Source organism: Chlamydomonas reinhardtii, chromosome 9, assembly GCF_000002595.2.
Source record: "Chlamydomonas reinhardtii strain CC-503 cw92 mt+ chromosome 9, whole genome shotgun sequence".
Lineage (NCBI taxonomy): Eukaryota > Viridiplantae > Chlorophyta > Chlorophyceae > Chlamydomonadales > Chlamydomonadaceae > Chlamydomonas > Chlamydomonas reinhardtii.
The window spans coordinates 4,666,436-4,684,116 of record NC_057012.1 but is presented as its reverse complement, the minus strand read 5'-3'; the positions used below and the strand labels follow the sequence as shown (position 1 = coordinate 4,684,116).

Sequence of the window (17,681 nt, the reverse complement as noted above, 5' to 3'; positions counted from 1 at the left end):
CCTGGAACGGAGCCAGGCATTTGGAGGTGTGCGCGCGGCGTCTAGAATCCGGGCTCACGAGGAGCTCCCCAGGGGCACAAAGGCACGCGTGCCTTTCAGCGTGGCAACACAGGCATACACGCACACCACATGCAGCCCGCTGGCCGAAGGAACCTGCCACCGTCCCTGACAACGTCAGGCCGGCGCTGGCCGAAGCAACCTGCCAGCGTCCCTGAACGGCGATTCCCCCCTGTCCCCCCGGTTGATAAACGTCCAGCGGCTCGGCATAGCTATGCCTCGCCTTCATGTTGGCTTATTTACTCGGGATGGAGCCGGAGCGGGGAAAGGGAGAGGCCGGGCGCCGCGCGCGACATCTACCCGGGGCCCACTCGCTGGGGCAGGCAGGTCACTGCTGTCAGGGCCTTCCGCTGGGTCCTTGGGTCGGCGATCTTTGCCACAAACCTCTTAGCGTGCCTGGATTCATCAATGCATTTCTGAAGCATATTATACAGAAGTAGCCATGGTGTGTGGCAATGAAGCGGCAGCGCCGTCGAGATTCCGCAGAGATGGGTGCGGCGACCGCTTCAAGAACTCAAGAACTCGACGCTATCCACCACAGTCGCGCATAGCTCGCTACTCCAAACACTCTGTATTTCGCATAGGCACTCTGGACTACCAACTTTCTGCTATTTGCACCACTCGCACATTGCTGAATGAACGAAAGCAGTAATTCCCAACGTCGCTCGAGTTTCGTCGTCAGCCGCAGGCTGTGCGATGGCCGTCGTTGCTCGCGGTCTTCCTGGTCTCACCTTCGGCACCACGCCGCTCTTTGCGATGGCCAGCACCAAAAGGTAAAGGCGGGGTGGTGCGCCCAGCTCCTAAGTGCGCTCTGCGTATGCGCATCGGGTGGCACAGGCACTTCAGTAGCGCTGTATCTTCTAGCGGGCCTGGCTGCAGCTGCGGCACCAGCGGTGCGCTGGGTGGCGCCGTGTTCGGGCTGGCAGTGGTAGCAGCTTCTGGCGTCCGCAGCCGCACTGGAACGGAAAGCCTTTGGCGTCTACTCTTTAGCATATAGCGTGTGCGGTACTGCACCTGGTGTTTTAATTGGGACTAGCTCAGCTGGCCGTCTGCCTTCCCCGAACGCAGGACCCCGGCTAAGGAGCTGCCGCGCTGCTGGCAGTCTTTTGACCCATCGCATCCCACACCAATCACTTCAGCAATCAAGGAGGAGGTTCGGAAAGCTGGCGTCCCCGCTGGCCTCCGGGCGGATTTCTATTTTGTTGCCTCCGGCGCGCACAAGCTCGCCAGCGATGCGCCAGCGGGCACTTACAATGCGCTGGCGGCCAGCACGGCCGACCTGACCGACGATGTCATCATTCAGGTGGAGGACGACATCCGCGTGGCACGGATTCTGCACAAGGACGAAACCCGTCTCTTTTCCACCGCCAAGGGCGCGGAGTCGCTGTCCCGCGTAATCTTCGCGTACCTGCAACGGGAAGGCTTCAGCTACGGGGGATACTGGAAGGGGCTTGCCAGCGTGGCCGCACAGCTGCTGACCGTGTTTGGCCGGGAGCGGGAGGAGCACGCCTTCTGGACGCTGGTGGCGCTGCTGGAGCGGCGCTTCTTTCCCCACGCCGGCGGCCACGTGCCCGCCGGCGCGCGCGTGGAGGTGCACGTGCTGCAGCAGCTGCTGGAGCAGCGGCAGCCGGCGCTGGCCGCGCTGCTGGCCAAGCTGTGCCCGGAGCCGATGGAGCTGCTGGCCGGCTCCTGGTTCAGCACCGCCTTCGCGCGCACGCTACCGCACCAGGTGCGTGCCGCGACTGCCGCCCCTCCCGTCCCTCCCGTCCCTTATAGCGCCGTTGCAGCTGGTAGTGCCGTAGCAGGGTGCGTTGTATTGCCCTTGGATTAGGGGACGAGCTGTTGTGGGGCCGATTGAGGCTACCCTAATCCATTCTGCTGGAACTATGTATTGTATGCGCTCGGCCTGATCCCGGCTGATGACCGGCCGCTACTGCACAGGTGGTGCTCCGCATCTGGGACTGCGTGGTGGTGGAAGGGCCTAAGGTGGCGCTGCGCGTGGCTCTCGCGATAATCAAGGTAAGATCGGCCAGCGGTTTTTTGGGGGGGAGTCGCTCGGGGCCTGCAGGCCTGGCCGTCGTCGGCCTGCGGACCTGTGCATAGGGCACACCGTTAGCACCACTCAAGGCATACGTCCTCTCACGCCCCGGCCTTCCCTGCCCGCCATACGCCTCACAGATGTGCACCAGCAGCATCCAGAGCTGCACCAGCATGGACGTGCTGTGCCGGGTGGTGGAGGGCCGGCTCAGCCGCTGCACTGACGCGGACGCGCTGCTGGCCATCGCCTTCAAGGGCCTGGGCAGCCTCAGCGGCTCCTCCATCGACGCCATCCGCGCCCGCGTCATCGCCGCGGCCCAGCAGCACGCAGCAGCTGGAGGCGCGGCGTCGCGCTCCCGGGCCCAGCTGCTGCTTCCGCCTTCCGCGCCCATGTTTGTGCTAGGGGGCAGCAGCGGTGGCGTGCTGACGCGCAGCAGCGGCAGCTCGGACGGAATCGGCGGCGGCAGCGCCTCGAACGCGAGCAGCAGCAGCCGTGCGTCGCCTTGGCCCTCGCCCAAGGGCCACGCGGTCCTCAGCTCGGCGTCGGAGCGTGGGATGTAACCTCCAGCGTAGGCGCCGTGTGGCTTGCGGTGGCAGTCTGTGGGGCCAGCTCAGTGCGGTGGACTCTTTGGGTGCGTGTTTGTGTTCGTGCGCGTTTGTGTTCGTGCGCGTGTAGGATGTAAGGTGAACAGTTATGCTGGGCGCGACCATGCGAAGGGTGATGCGGTCAGGGCTGCTGCAAGCTGCGCCGCGGCCTGCGTTGCGCAGAGCCATACATGTAACGCACAGCTGTTGTGTTTGCCAATCGGGCCAGAGTATGGCAGCGCGGCTTGACGAGGTTGCATAGAGCCGAGGGCAGGGGTATGGTGAGGGGGAGGGTGGCACTGGGGGGGATGGCGTGAAGGGATGGACGTCGGCTAACCCTGCTCTAACGAGTTTTAGGATCTCTCTTCTTCCTGGCAATAAAGAAGTGTGTACATTATCTGACGCTGGCGCGGCAGAGGGGATGCGGTTCAGAGCGAGCGCAACATCCGCGGTCAGTCGAACGGACGGTGCTCGCGAAGCCCTGATTCCTACCTCCAGCCCCTGAATGCCCATTTCAGTGATTCAAAGCTCGACACCATACTCGCTCACTATACCGCATTACCCAGAGGCTGCAATAATCAGCAGTTGACTCGGAGCTCGGTAACAGCCTTGGAAGCGACCAGTGGACTTCCACCAGGCCGGTGAATTTTCCATACTCGAGCCACATTCAGCTCTTCAAAGATGGTGCGCATGGTTATTGAGACGCGCCCGGACCCGCGGCTGTGTGGCTCCGAGGATTGCGCATCGCTACCCCTCGCGGCACGCGGGCGCTCAGGAAGGCCCGCTCAGGAAGCCGCGCGGAGACGGGCGCGGAAGTCGCGGTCGACGAGGTCTCCTGCGCAGACGTTTGCATCGCGGTAAGTTTGAGGGTCAGCAACTAGGGTTCGACTCAGCCTCGCTAGCGAACTGGCGTTGGTCCACGCTCGAGCATAAGCTTGAACGTATTGCTTTCGATGCTGCCGTGCGGACTAGAAGGCAACTGAGCTACTGACGTATACGTGCGAAGCTGTCGACGCATCAAAGTGACATGTCTTGAATCGCATAGCAAGTACCCCCCAAGCAGCTCGCGCTTGCCAAGGATTCAAACCTACACTAGGAGCATAGAATGCGCCGAATTCCCGGTCGGTCTGAGCGCCAAACGGGCATGAAATGACCCTGGCCTGAGATGGCCTTGGCCTGAACCAACCCCCCGTGTGTGTTGCTCAGGATATACTGGCGTGAGGTGACCAATGCGGAGCTACGCCAGACACGCAACTCTGGGCTACGCGAGGCTGTGGCGCTGGCAGCGCAGGCTGGCTGCCGCATCCGGGGGCCCCTGGCGGACGCGGGTGAGGGGCGCGCTGAGCCCCAGGCGACCGGTGCGCAAAGCCTAGGCGCAAGCGACTCCGCGGCGCAGTCCGCCTCTGAGAACGGAGGACCCATCCTTCTCAACGCGCTACTGACGCGTGCGGTGGACGCACACGTTCAGACCAAGCTGGATGAGCGGATTGCAGCTGAGTGGGAGGTTGTGCCGGACGTGCCGGAAGTTGATGAATACGTCATGCTTTAACCCCGTGTGCACGCTGCCTTGTGTGCAGCTGTATTACCTTGTGAGCTTGTTGTATAATATGACGGTGGTTTGAGGTAGTGCATGCGCATGTTTTGCAATCCAGCGTTACCCAGCCGTGAAGTGGCAGAGGTGTATTCTGTTGGCACGGCATGCAGCAAAGCACAGCGTCCTAGCAGCGCACAGCACGGATGCTATCGTAAACTTCTCGTTGGTGGCCGCTGACGGCCAAGATTTTGTTCATTCCCGGAACCTCTTGCCTTGTATGTCACTGTGAACGTGTAGCCTTAGTTGCGCTGGCGTATACAGAAGATAGAGCGGGCGGAAGCACGGTGCTGGGCAGCTGCCCCAGGCAGCGCATGTATTGGAAGGATATCCGTGATTCGGATTCTAACTCATTCGTTTTGATGGCACTGTGGGCGCGAGGGGACGCATGGTCCGGTTGCGTCGTTGGTTGACAACGTGGTGTCACGACCGCTTTGCAGGCTCAGCAGGTGCTGTTTTGCTCGAGGTGGTTGCCTTGACGCAAGGACAGCGAAGTTGGCACAGCCAGCAATCTCCACCTGACCAGGGCTTGTGGCATGGGCTGGCCCTCGTTGGTTTGGGCCCATGTGCATGCACGATGTGCTGGGTATTGTGGCACCTGGTGATTCCGGGAAGATTTTTAACATTCAAAAGCATAAAAAGAGATGGTCGCATGGTGAAGTGGAAGTGGTGAGCGTGTGTGTGCTGATGAGAGGTTGGTGTGCGTTGTTGTTGTCGTTCAAACCGGGGTGTGCGCGAGGCTACGTGCGCCGGCAAGTGTGTGAGTCCCAGTCAGAGGGGCGGGTTCAATCGAGTAGACCAGGTTGAGCCATGTAAGAAGCAAATCCGTAAATTTGGTTATGGTGGATTGGTGCTGTCATACTGACAGCCACCAGGCACGCAGTAACCGGCACACGGTGCACATATAAAACGTTCTGTAACGCTTACGGTGCGGTACTTCCCGTCGGCAAGGAAAATTGGGCTCACCTCTCAACCTGCCCCCGTCACCTTTCTTGTATAGCCGGGTTCGGGTTCGTTGTAGAGGCACCGCCTTGCGCCTGCCATGTGTCCAGTCGCGTCCCGCTGTCAGGCATAAGCACAGCAGGCACAGGACAACTATTTATTACATGCTACGCTGTGGTCTCCAGTGAAGACCGCAAACCAGACAACGGCAAGTCTCAATTTGCACGCTGGCGCCGCATCCTGGAACGCGCCGCGCTCTCCTCCACGTGGCCTTGCCTGCCCCCTGCGTTACGCACACCGCCACTGCTGGCCCAAGGCCGCTGCTGCCCCTGCCGCCGCCAGGTCCTGCGTCGCCGCCACCACTACGGTATCGATCGGCATTATCACGGTGCAGGTCCGCAGGCCGCGCTCTACCAAACAGCACCTCCATTGGCGCGTGCCGCACGTTTGTAGCAGAGGCATGGCACACACCATCAACATGGGACGTCAGGGGGACCTTACTGATGTGCCGAATCTACTTGTCTTAGCAAAAGGAGGGGGGGAACAAAATGCCAGACCCCCTGCCCCGAATCCCCCCCTGCCCCCCTTGAGGGGACGACTGACCCCCACACGGACAAATCCTCTTGTTAAGGGATTGAAAACCCCTCCCTTTCATACCAAAGTGGTGCCAACCGACTCCTCTTGATGAGCGCTATCGCTCTGTGCCATCTATCGGCGGTCTTGTCCTGAGACTTCGGTCACACGCGGAATTCTGTTTATGGACATCCCCCCTACCCAGCCCATCCCCTGTTCAACTCTCTGCCATGTAATGTGGTTTATGAACAGCGCGCATCGGCAGCCGTGACAATTCGTGCGCACCAGAGCTTGAGAGCCTCGCCATGTCAGTGCGCATGTGTTGAATGTGCGGAGTTGCGGACAGGTGCCAACTGTCCAATCCAGGACGCGCACATTGGCCTCTTACGCTTTCTGCTGCTTATTACGTCTTAACGTGCACATATGAGCCTCGCGGTGCTATATTTGGCCCCTAGTTCTGCTTGTGGGGCGCTTCCCGGAATCCGCCAGGACAGGCCAGGATGGGCTCCCGAAACCCGGCGGACCCCCAGGGACGACGACCGAACCCCCAACTTTGGCGGCCCAGAACGTCCTCACCTGGGGTGGCCTGACAAAACTAAAAAATGTTCCCCGGTCACGGGAAAAGGGGCTAAGCCCCTCCACAGTCTGAGGCCGAAAAACCTCATCGCCCGGACATAGCCGGGGTCGGTTTCCACAGGCACCTAGCCAAACCAGGTGCCTAGCGATTGCGATGCCACAGCAGAGGCAAACCGCAGCCAGACGCAGCACAGTTGTCAACAGCCGCACTACTTGTCATGCCGCTACGCATGCCCCTGCCAGCCCCACCGCGGACCGCTACCTATAGACACCAGCCGGCTCCTCAGCCTGCGCGCTTGCGCCGCTTCTTGGGCGGCGCTGTGCTCTCCTCCTCCACGTGGCCTTTCCCGCCCCCTCCGCTACCAAGATGCGCGCACGCGCCCCCGCTGCTGCTGCCGCCGCCGCCACCGCCGCCGCTGCCGCCGCTGCCGCCGCTGCCACTGCCGCCGCTGCCGCCGCCACCACTGCCGCCGCCGCCGCCAGTCTGCAGCGATGCAGGCCGCTTGTGCCCCAGCAGCATCTCCACCAGCCGCGCGTGGTCATCGACGTGCTTGAAAAAACGCAGCACAAGCGAACATGAGTTGTAGAGCCGAAGCCAGTAAGCTAGCACAAGCAAAACGAAAAGCGTGAGCATGAGCAGCGACCGCAACTGCTACGTTACCTTTGACGAGATAACCGCGCGCCAAGCTGCGCCACTCCGGCGTCCTAAAGCTTGTGACTCTCAGCTGGTGTATACGGCTGTCAGAGGCTGGGCTGGCGTGGACTGGCCGCAGACTACCAAGCGAAGGATGCGATGCGTTGTGACAACGCGAACCCCAAGAGACCCACCTGGAACGCAGCCAGGCATCATCCGCGGTGAGCCAGGAGTACATGCGAGAACAGGAGGAAAGAGAACGGCAGAAAGGAGGGTGCGGCATGGCGGTTGTCAAAACGTTGAGGCCGGCGCAGAAAACAACGGGTGGCTGCCTAGCTGCGGCCGGGCTGACACGAAGGCTGACTGGCTGCTGTGAATGGTGAGCCGAGACTGGTATGAAAGGCTGGTGCCGGCCAGGCGAGTTGGTTGCGGAGTTGACGTCACGTCCCTGCACCGTCGGGAGGGTAGAGTGAGTGAGTCCCACTGAGCCCACGACTGAGGCGTTACCCAGCCGTCACCCAGCCATCACCCAAACAGATCCGTTGCTGCTGCCCCAGTCCCGCCCGGCACCTGATCAGCCGGTTGGAACCGCGGCCCCGTCAGACCTCGCTCAGCTACCGGCGCCACCCAGTGTTCTTGACCTCAGGCTCAGCCTGGGGTTGCTCCACTCAGCTTGGGAGGTGAGCCCCACTGAGCCCACGGCTGAGCCCTACTGAGCCCCACTAAGCCCTCACCCACTGAGCTGTGTCCACGCGCGTGTCATCCCCACTGAGCCCCACTGAGCCCACGACTGAGCCCCACTGAGCCCCACTGAGCCGTCACCCAGCCAGCCATCACCCATTGAGCCCCACTGAGCCATCACCCAGCCAGCCGCCCGGCCGCAAAGTGGACTCACCCACACCGTCCCGCAGTGGTTGCACACTTGGACTTGGTGAGCACGTGAGCCCCCACATGGTACGACCGCCTGCAGGCAGCGCTGCCCGTCGCCGAGCAAGCGCCGTCCGCACTTCGCACACACCTACCTGGCGAGGGAGGGGGCAGTAGTACCTTGCTGGCTACCCGGCTACCTGTACATGAGCCCTATCCTGTCCACCCGACCACCTGTCTACTCATTCCAATCCGTCTGCTCTCAACTTGCCTGTCGTTTGTGGAAAACTCGTCCACGTAAACCACCAGGTGCGCGTACTTGTCCACCACCAGGTGCGCGTACTTGTCCACCAGCAGTGCCCGGTTTGGCGGACCCCGCCCCAACCTGCTGATGCAACCGCCATGACCACTGGTGGCGTTGCCCCAGCCAATAATGACCTCCTCCTTGGGCCTGCGCGGTGGTCTTTTGCCCGGGTCTTTTGCCTGGTGTAGTCCAGTATGGGGGGTATCTTCATTAGGACAAAACTGACAAAAAGGTGGCTCTCCCTCGCAAGGGAAAAGTGTGCTGAGCCCACGCCACGTCCTCCGTCTGAGGCCGAAGGTTCCGATACTAGCCTCATCTCCCGGACATAGCCGGGGTCGGTTTGTGCAGGCACCGCCCGCCATATGTGCCCAGTCGCGCCCAGCTATCAAGCACTAGTGCAGCAGGCAGCAGGCCAACCAGACAGCAAGGAAAACCTCTCAACACCCCTGCCGCTGCAGCCGACTGCCCGCTACGCCATGCATGCTCGTCACCACAGGTCGCTAACCAGACAACACCGGCAGGTCTCAACCTGCGCCGCGCCGGCGCCGCTTCGAAGGCGGCGCCGCGCTGTCCTCCTCCACGTGGCCTTGCCCGCCCCCTCTGCTCCGAACATGCGCGCCGCCACTGCCGCTGGGCCCAGGGCCGCCCGTGCCGCCGCCACCACCGGGCCCATGACATACGCCACAGCCGAACTTGCACAACACCGCTCCCGGGCGGAGAGATAGGAGGCGATAGGAGGCGTGAGGGAGGCGAAGGAACGGACAAGGCTAATGCTCGCGATGGGTTGGTTGACACAGTCTGATACACAGTCTGCTAGCTTACGCTGTTGGCAACACAACCAGCGAGTCAGGGACTCGCTGGCCCGGCATAACCCCGCTGGGCCTGTGGCGGCTCCCATGCAGGACCGGGTTTGACACGCTGAGTCACACGCACTGAGTCACCCGACAGGCACCGGCAACAACCTACCGCTCAGCACAGCACACACAGCAGAGCCACCCCCGGGGGGGGGTATGCAGCAGCGGCAAACCACAGACACGACATCACACGACACCCAACGCCGTGGCCGCTGCTGTTGCCGTCGGTAGGTAAACGTCAGGGGCGCTCCTAGACAATGCACAATGTTCTCTTCCTGGCTCACAGGTCAAGGGCTTTTGCTGGAATCATGCTACAGGCGGTGGTGGTCACTCTCCCGAGCCTCAACACATCGCTTCGTTCGGCTTGTGGACTCTTGTGGGGACGCTGCATGCGTTGGCGAGGGCAGCGACCCATTCAGGCCTCGAAGCTTGTGTTTGGAAGGTGGCGAGTCCCTACATTTCACAGAAGACAGACATACCTGGTACCACTTCTATGAATGCAGGGACACTGGGCATGGAGCCGCAGTGTCGGCAACGTGGCGGGTTTGGTTCCAAGGGACATGTCCCGCGTGGCCGCACTTGGGGCGACGAGCGTGCGTCCAGCGGTTGGCCTGACCCGCTTGGCGCATGCACACGAAACCCAAGCAAATGATTTGCACACGCACACAACCCTCGGTTGAGCACCAATGACGTCACAGTAGTGCGACCAGCGTGCCCGCTGTGGCGAAGTGTAGCTTCCGATTCGGTGTCCACGGCGCTGCAGCTTGGGTCTTACTGCATTTACTGAGCGTAGCTGCATCTATTAATTCCGTGCGACCACACCTCGTTTCAGCCGTGCACTGCGGTTACGACGCTAAAGCCCGGATCCAAGCGCGTCCGCGATTCAATTGCGTCCGCCCCAGCGCTTGCAGCTATACGAAAGGGCTTCCCCATGCCATCGCAGCTACAATAGTTAGCTCATAATTGAACTTTAAAGGTAACCTACAGGGCCCAGGGAGCAGAGCCTTGCTTTGCTTTTGCACCTCGACAACGCAGCGGTCCTTTGGCCACAACGTTTTATTCAATGAGCAATTGATGGCTCGCTTATAAAGCACATAGCGCTGGGCAAGCTAGCGCAGCATCGCCAAAATGCGGCAGACAATTGCTCCTCGCATCGTGGCTGCTGGTCTGCTCGCGGGCCTATGGGTTCTTACAGCAGTCAGGGCGCAACCTGCAGTGACAACAGGTGAGTTGGGGCGGTGCCGACTCGTCTGTTGTTTGAAATGGCCGAACTTTCGCCTTCTGTCGCTGGCTTGGAACTGACAAACGCGTGGGCGCAACGCAGGTCTCCTTGACATCTTCTCTGGGCTGTACATAGACAAGCAGTAAGTGCGGGCCGGCAATGTGCTCGCAAACGAGCTGGTTGCAGCAGTAGCCCGGCTGACGCGGGCGAACTCACTGAACTCGCAGAGACGCCGCGTGCACCGGCATCCATCTCAAAACTGACTACGTTTATATTACGCCACAAGTTGAGGCGCAGCAAGAGCCGGCTTGGACTGAGGTCTTGTCTGGGGACAACATCATCGGTGACGGAACGGACGGTACCTTCAACGTAAGTATCAGGCAAACATCACCTTATCGCCCGCTATGGGCTGGGGCGCCTGGGGGAGGGGCTAGCTGAGCCGCACGGTCTGCTGCGTTCATCTCACCCTCCCCCGCTGCGTTCTGCAGTCATCTCATCCTCCCCCCTTTGGCTGTTGCATGCTCGTACAATCCAGCCCCGCGTACCGGGCTTCCAGTTGCCCACTAAGGCTACCCTTCCTTGTCCCCCACAGATTCGTACCGGTGACAAGGTTAATGTCATCTACTCCAACAGCACGAACCGCAGGATGCTGCGGAGCGACCAGCCGGCCCTTCTGGACTTTGAAATTCTCGAACCGGGCTCACCAAAGGAGGTTTTCACTGGCGAGCCCATCGAGGTGTCCAGTTACATCTACGTCATCAACACCTGCGGCTGGCCGCAGTCCACCACCGCTGACGTAAGTCAATGAAGTTTTGGGGATGCTCGGTATGCGGCACTGCGGGGAAGGTCGATGTGACCATGGTTGACAGGTGCAGGATCAAAAGTGCCTGCACAAGCAAACCATTCCCTGCCTCCCCCCCTGCGGCCTGTTGCAAGTTAACCCGGCCGACTCTCCACTGAACTGCAGAGGATCCAACAGCTGTACTTCTCCGGCAACCAGAACATTGAGAACTACCACTCCACTTGCTCTTACAACAAGGTCTTCTTCCGCGAGGAGAACACACGCATCTTTGACAACATCAATGTGAGCTACCGAGGAGTCAATTGGCCCAGGGTTTGGGGCTGTCAGCTGCTGCGGCGTTGATGCATTACTGCCTTGCCAGTTGCCCGCCCTGCAGTGCTGCTGCTGACCGCCTACTCTCTCACCGCGACAGCCACTGACACTTCGCCTTTCTTTGCTGGCTGCAGGTGCCCTGTGCCGGCACGGTGCAGAGCGGCGTCTTGAAGTACAACTACGACGGCAGCAAGAACTGCGGCGCAGCGGAGCAGTTCGCGTGGCGCATGGCCGGGGAGAACCTGGCTCGCTCGGTAGGTGTGGCGACATGGGTGTGGTCGACGTGTGTGTGTTCTTGCGTGCCATGCCAAGCGTTGGCAAGAGCGTCATTCTGTTGCGGTGCGTACAAGAGAGTGGCCGAGCAGGCCCAGCCCTTGTGATGGGCAGGGCCTCCGGGGCTTGGCGTCTAAACGGCCCTAGGCACTGTAACAGACACCCTGCCCTGTGCGACGCCTATTAATATCCAATGCATTCGCCTGGGCATCCAATACACACAGCTGGGCTACGGTGCTGAGATGGACAGCATCCAGCGCCGCCGCCTCATCGTGGTGCTGCCTTCCGCTGTAAGTCAGACACGGGCAACTGTATGGGTCAGGCGCCCGGGCTGGGCCATGTATGAGGTTCCAAAGGGCTTTTGCGTGGCGAAAGGGACTCGCAGCATGCACGCCCTGCCTATAGGAACCGGCATCGGGCTTGGGCAGTGACCTACACCCCATCACGCACCCATGGGCCCAGCCCTCCTCCACCTCCTGGACGCCACCTCACTCAGCCGCGCCCCTTGCTCTGCTCCTTGTATCTCCCGCCCCCCTCAGGTCAAGTGCGGCTGGGCCGGCCTAGGCTCTGTGGGCTGCAGTGGGAAGTCCTGCTCGGTGTACATCAAGGGCGGCTACGCCAACGACCTGCTGGTGCACATGCACGAGCTGGGCCACACGCAGGGCCTCAGCCATGCCGGCCGCGGCCTGGACGAGGTGCGTGTGTGGGATCTTGTGGGTGCGTGTGCTCCTGGGGAAGGAGCAGGGCCGGGACAAGCTGGCGGGAGGCAGGGTTGGCAGAGGTAGCCAGCGTGCGTACGCAACGGCGCGAGTTTGCAGTCTGCATCGGGGTGGAGCTGTTGCTCGTGCATACCGATATACGGGTGATTGCAGTGTAACATGCTCGTGTTTCAGAGCGCAGGAGCAGTGCTTCGCCCCGCATATGCCACCTGTTGACAAAGCCTCGAGCTTAGGACAGCACCCGCCCGCCTTGATCATTCTCAATTTCAGTACGGCGACAAGACCGACATCATGGGCACCGCCGGCAGCTCCCCAGGCTACCTGTGTATGAACGCCGGCAACCAGCTGCGCGTGGGCTGGAACTCCCCCATCATCACGCTGACACCGCCCTTCGCCGAATTCAACGTCGTTGGCCGCATGCTGGACGGCACCCCCACCGAGGGTGGCCGCTGGGAGCTGCCCGCCGCCGCCAGCACAGACACCAACCACCTGTTCCTCAACTTCAACTCGCTGGGCGGCGTGCCCTTCCCCAACACTTTCATCAGCTTCCGCGCGCGCAGCCCGACCTTTGACAACATCCTGTCCAGCGACATGAACAACAGGGTGGGTTGCAGATATCAGCCCAAATTACACCGAACCCTAATGCAAAAGAGCGTGGGGTTGGGAATGGAGAAACGTGCGCCCGTCATTTGTGTGAATGCCTGTGGCAGCATGCCCGATATGGGCACTCCTCCGATATGGGCACTCCTTGCCGGCCCAGCGGCCCGTGTGCGGCACGTTCCCGCTGCTCTGCTGTGCGGCCCCCGTGAACCGCCGCCATTCACTGAATCATGCAGGTCCTAGTTCACTTCTTCAACGGCAGCGCCAGCGAGCGCGACTACAACCGCACACTGGTTGTGGGAGTGCTAAGCAGCGGCCAGTCCTTCGCCAGCCCCTTCGTGGACCCTGTGTGAGTGCTGGGGCTGCTGAGGCTGGTGGCATGTTTGGGACACGGGGCGGGTGGAGGGGACGGCAGGTGCACTGCCCGAGCCCAACAACTTGTGAATGCGCTGGGGCTGGGTGGGTGGGTGCAAGTGCCACGGATTCGGGTTGCCTGGTGTCGCTGTACAAGGGCGCCGGCACCAGCTCCCCAGTGTTCCTGTTCTTCGTTGATCATACATCACCATCTGTCACGCAGTGGCGGTATCAACCAGTACGGCGGCGGCTGGAAGGTCACCGTGCTCTGGATCCAGAACGGCAACAGCGCGCTCATCCAGCTGTGTCGCATGTACTCCCGGGCGGACTGCTCTGGCACCATCGCGCCCGTGCCCGTGCCCAGCCCGTCCACTTCCTCACCACCGCCTCCCAGTCCGCCGCCCCCAAGCCCGCCGCCGCCCAGCCCCCCGCCTCCGGCGGTGGTGAACAGTCCGCCTCCTCCTCCCAGCCCGCCGCCGCCCAGCCCGCCGCCTCCCAGCCCACCGCCGCCTCCTCCCAGTCCGCCGCCTCCCAGCCCGCCGCCGCCTCCTCCTAGCCCGCCGCCTCCCAGCCCGCCGCCGCCCCCTCCCCCTCGGCCGCCCCCTCCCAGTCCGCCGCCCCCTCCCAGTCCGCCGCCTCCCAGCCCACCGCCGCCCCCTCCTCCTAGCCCGCCGCCGCCCCCTCCCCCTCGACCTCCTCCTCCCAGCCCGCCGCCTCCCAGCCCGCCGCCGCCCCCTCCTCCTAGCCCGCCGCCGCCCCCTCCCCCTCGACCTCCTCCTCCCAGCCCGCCGCCGCCCCCTCCTCCTAGCCCGCCGCCGCCCCCTCCTCCTAGCCCGCCCCCTCCCAGCCCGCCACCTCCCAACCCGCCGCCGCCCCCTCCTCCCAGCACGCCGCCGCCTCCTCCCCCTCGGCCTCCCCCTCCCAGTCCGCCGCCTCCCAGCCCGCCGCCGCCCCCGCCGCCTCGGCCTCCGCCGCCCAGCCCCCCGCCCCCCAGCCCGCCTCCTCCAAGCCCACCTCCCCCAAGCCCGCCTCCTCCTCCTCCTTCAGTAGTCAACAGCCCCCCGCTGCCTCCTAGCCCGCCTCCGCCGCCTCCAAGCCCCCCGCCGCCCCCTCCTCCTCGGCCTCCTCCCAGCCCGCCGCCGCCCCCTCCCCCTCGGCCTCCTCCTCCCAGCCCGCCGCCTCCCAGCCCGCCGCCGCCCCCTCCTCCTAGCCCGCCGCCACCCCCTCCTCCTCGGCCTCCTCCCCCCAGCCCGCCGCCGCCCCCTCCTCCTAGCCCGCCGCCACCCCCTCCTCCTCGGCCTCCTCCCCCCAGCCCGCCGCCTCCCAGCCCGCCGCCGCCCCCGCCGCCTCGGCCTCCGCCGCCCAGCCCGCCGCCCCCCAGCCCGCCTCCTCCAAGCCCGCCTCCCCCTAGCCCGCCTCCTCCTCCTCCTCCTTCAGTAATCAACAGCCCCCCGCCGCCTCCTAGCCCGCCCCCGCCGCCTCCTAGCCCGCCCCCGCCGCCTCCAAGTCCTCCCCCGCCGTCGCCGCCGCCCCCAAGTCCTCCCCCTCCGTCACCGCCGCCCCCAAGCCCTCCCCCTCCGTCACCGCCGCCCCCAAGCCCTCCCCCTCCGTCGCCGCCGCCCCCAAGTCCTCCCCCTCCGTCGCCGCCGCCCCCAAGTCCTCCCCCTCCGTCACCGCCGCCCCCAAGCCCTCCCCCTCCGTCGCCGCCGCCCCCAAGCCCTCCCCCTCCCAGCCCATCCCCTCCTGACGCGTCCGAGCCGCCCCTGGGTGCCATCATGCTGAGCCCTTCCCCGCGCCCTCCTCGTCCCCCTCCCATGCCGCGCCCACCCCCGCGCCCGCCGCGCCCGCCCCCTAGGCGCATGCCCCCCAAGCCCCCTAAGCCCAGCCCTCCCCCGCGTCCGCCGCGGCCTCCTCCCCGCCCTCCTCGGCCTCCTCCGTCATAAGGCGCAGCAGCGGGCACCGACGTCCAACTGGAGCAATATGGAGCAATGTAAACTGCGCCGGAGCTACAGCTTGGGCGGAAGAGGGATGCTGCAGCGTCAGGCGGAGCTGCAGCAGGAAGCAAGGCATTGTGTGCAGGAATCATTTATCTGACATGATTGCAGTTTTAGCGCAGGGAGTTGTATGTTGGGGTTTGGGGAAGAGGGCCATAACCACCCACGCCAACATGGCGCCGCGCGCGTGCCATGGCAAAAAGGCTTACGCCCTCGACTTGGAGAGTGCGTGGCTCATGGGTTTATACCATTGGCGGGTTGTGTACGTAGCACTAGTAGTAGCTGACACGTCTTTATAAATTTGCATGTGCGTGAGTTGGTGACCACGGGCCAAGCGCATGCCTGATTCTAGCAATTTCTTAGCGTTGTGCTCTTGGCCACTGCCATGCTGACAGCACCACATTGTTCCCTAGTTGACAGTCATGGGTTACGTGGCAGGACACCTAACGTATAGCTGACTGGGAATAGCGGCCGTTGTAGTTGGGCGATGATGATTTTGTTGTTGCAGCAGTGGCATAGTGTACTACTAGCCAGTGCGTGCCACGCAGATTGGCATAGTTCAGGCCCCCCCAGCCAATGTTTAGAGAGCCGCAGTGCTAGGCTGAGATACCGCAGACATGGTTTTTTAGGGGGTCTGAAGTAGAATGTGGAGCTTTGTGCCGCGTCCCACTGCTGGAGCCAGAAAGACCTATCGAGCATCCTGAGCTGGGCTCGGTTGCCCCTAGCACCACCTGCCACAGCAGACTCGTGTAACAACGCTGCGGCACAGTTTCCAAGGGCAGGAGCGTGGCACGGTGCAGGACCAGGCCGGGAGTTTGGTTCATTAGCTCCCGTGGTGCGTGGGCTTATGAAGCGCCAGCACACATGCATTCATGCGGCACTCATGAGGTGCGTGATCTTCAAGAGCTGGTTGGATGATGACGGAAGGACCCTGCTTGCTGCTGGCAGGCACTCGGATCACCTCATTGGCGGCAAGAGGTTCCAGCGTGGGACCAACGTCCGCGTGTTTCTTCTTTGGGAGGTGCCAACATCCCAACCCCGGCGGCCAGGTCAGGCTGTGGCTCGGTAGGCGGGATAGCAAGGGCGCAGGTGCGAGAAGGACATGCCGTGTCGCCCAGGTGTATGCAAGTAGTGTCGCGGTAAAAGATGTGTGGCGAGACTCTGTCCCGGGTGCGACGGGCCGCACCACGACCGTGTACCGTATTACCGGTATGTGCGTGTCAGGCATGTGCATCAGAAGTAGCGCCTGCCGCCATTGCCGCTGCTGTGCTATCCATGCACTGGCAACTTGAGGCGCATGTGCGTAAGGAGGTGGACGGGGAGATGGTGATCTAGCGTAACTGCAAGCTCGCTTGACCGTGACCGCATTGAGTGTATCGATTAGGTCAGCAAGCACATCATCTCCGGCCCTGAGACCCGGTCGGATTGGCTGGAGGTGTTCCAGAGGAAATGGCTGCTGCCTGTCCCCTTCTGCGCGCACCACGCAAGTAGACCGATGACATGGAGGCGGACGTGCAGACACAGCTGTACCCGCGCAAACCCGGCGATAAGCGCTGGGTGTTGCGCTCCAAGGCTGGTAACCGACTGACCAACTGGCCCAACGCGCGCTGGCGCTTCAAGCCCCGAGCGAGTACCGTGGCGTGGGCAACACAGGGCACCTGGCATGGGGGTCAACTCTGTAAATGTTTCATTCGCTGAAAGTATGCGTAATATATACTTGTATAATCCATGCATATTGCTTCAGCGACGCAGCCTAACGCTCGGCTATTGAGTTGCTTTCTGGTCACGGTCACGATTGAGTGGCCTATTTGCCGGGCGCCTAGTAATTTTGGTTCCCGCTCTACACGCTTCCTGTGCCTCTACTGATGGTTCCTGTGACCAATGACGATAAATAGCATGCTATATCGCTTGTAAGCGAGGCGCGACGAGCTCGGGCGACGCCAATCGGGCTGCCGGTGCGGAGCCCATCCATCCACCACCTTACGCGCCGCCTTTCAGCATGCTATCTGATATTTGTGACATATAATTGGCATATGAACAGGCCCTGCCACTAGCTGTGCGCGCGCTGGCCCAGGCATGTCCATGTGCGTGCGCATGTCCCGGCTGGCACTGCAAGGGGCGTCAAAGGACTTGTAGTGTGAGGTAGTCATGCGCTGTAGTCGTGTATGCGTCAGGGATACAGCGCAGTGGCGGCAAGCCAGGGTGGTCGGGTGGAACCCCACGCGCAGGTGGAATGCAGGGGGTGAATCAGGGTGAATCCCCTTGCACCCCTGTCAAAACCCATAGGTGCCCAACGCAACCCCAGCCCTTCGGGGTGAAATTATTTATCCACTGCTTGTGTACGCAACATAAGTGATACCATTTTACCAGTGCTTGTTTGCTGTA

At 62.5% G+C, this 17,681-nt stretch overlaps 3 protein-coding genes across 3 annotated transcripts; all 3 read left to right on the top strand.

The window, feature by feature from the left end:
* Window positions 1–496: 496 nt before the first annotated feature.
* Window positions 497–3,142, top strand: CHLRE_09g396846v5 (uncharacterized protein). The gene is made up of 4 exons (XM_001694741.2): window positions 497–830; window positions 1,126–1,786; window positions 1,999–2,076; window positions 2,236–3,142. The coding sequence occupies exons 1-4, from the start codon at window positions 754–756 to the stop codon at window positions 2,653–2,655; spliced, it is 1,236 nt and encodes a 411-aa protein (XP_001694793.1). The 5' UTR covers window positions 497–753; the 3' UTR covers window positions 2,656–3,142.
* A 54-nt stretch (window positions 3,143–3,196) lies between these two features.
* On the top strand, window positions 3,197–5,202 carry CHLRE_09g396809v5 (uncharacterized protein). Its single transcript, XM_001694740.2, has 2 exons — window positions 3,197–3,536; window positions 3,886–5,202. Exons 1-2 carry the CDS (start codon window positions 3,361–3,363, stop codon window positions 4,226–4,228), a joined length of 519 nt encoding a protein of 172 aa, XP_001694792.1. The 5' UTR covers window positions 3,197–3,360; the 3' UTR covers window positions 4,229–5,202.
* Window positions 5,203–9,827: 4,625 nt separating this feature from the next.
* On the top strand, window positions 9,828–16,760 carry CHLRE_09g396772v5 (uncharacterized protein). Its single transcript, XM_001694739.2, has 11 exons — window positions 9,828–10,245; window positions 10,345–10,384; window positions 10,470–10,611; window positions 10,835–11,038; window positions 11,210–11,326; window positions 11,491–11,610; window positions 11,854–11,919; window positions 12,169–12,324; window positions 12,619–12,951; window positions 13,185–13,297; window positions 13,526–16,760. Exons 1-11 carry the CDS (start codon window positions 10,149–10,151, stop codon window positions 15,243–15,245), a joined length of 3,108 nt encoding a protein of 1,035 aa, XP_001694791.2. The 5' UTR covers window positions 9,828–10,148; the 3' UTR covers window positions 15,246–16,760.
* The last annotated feature ends 921 nt before the right edge of the window (window positions 16,761–17,681 follow it).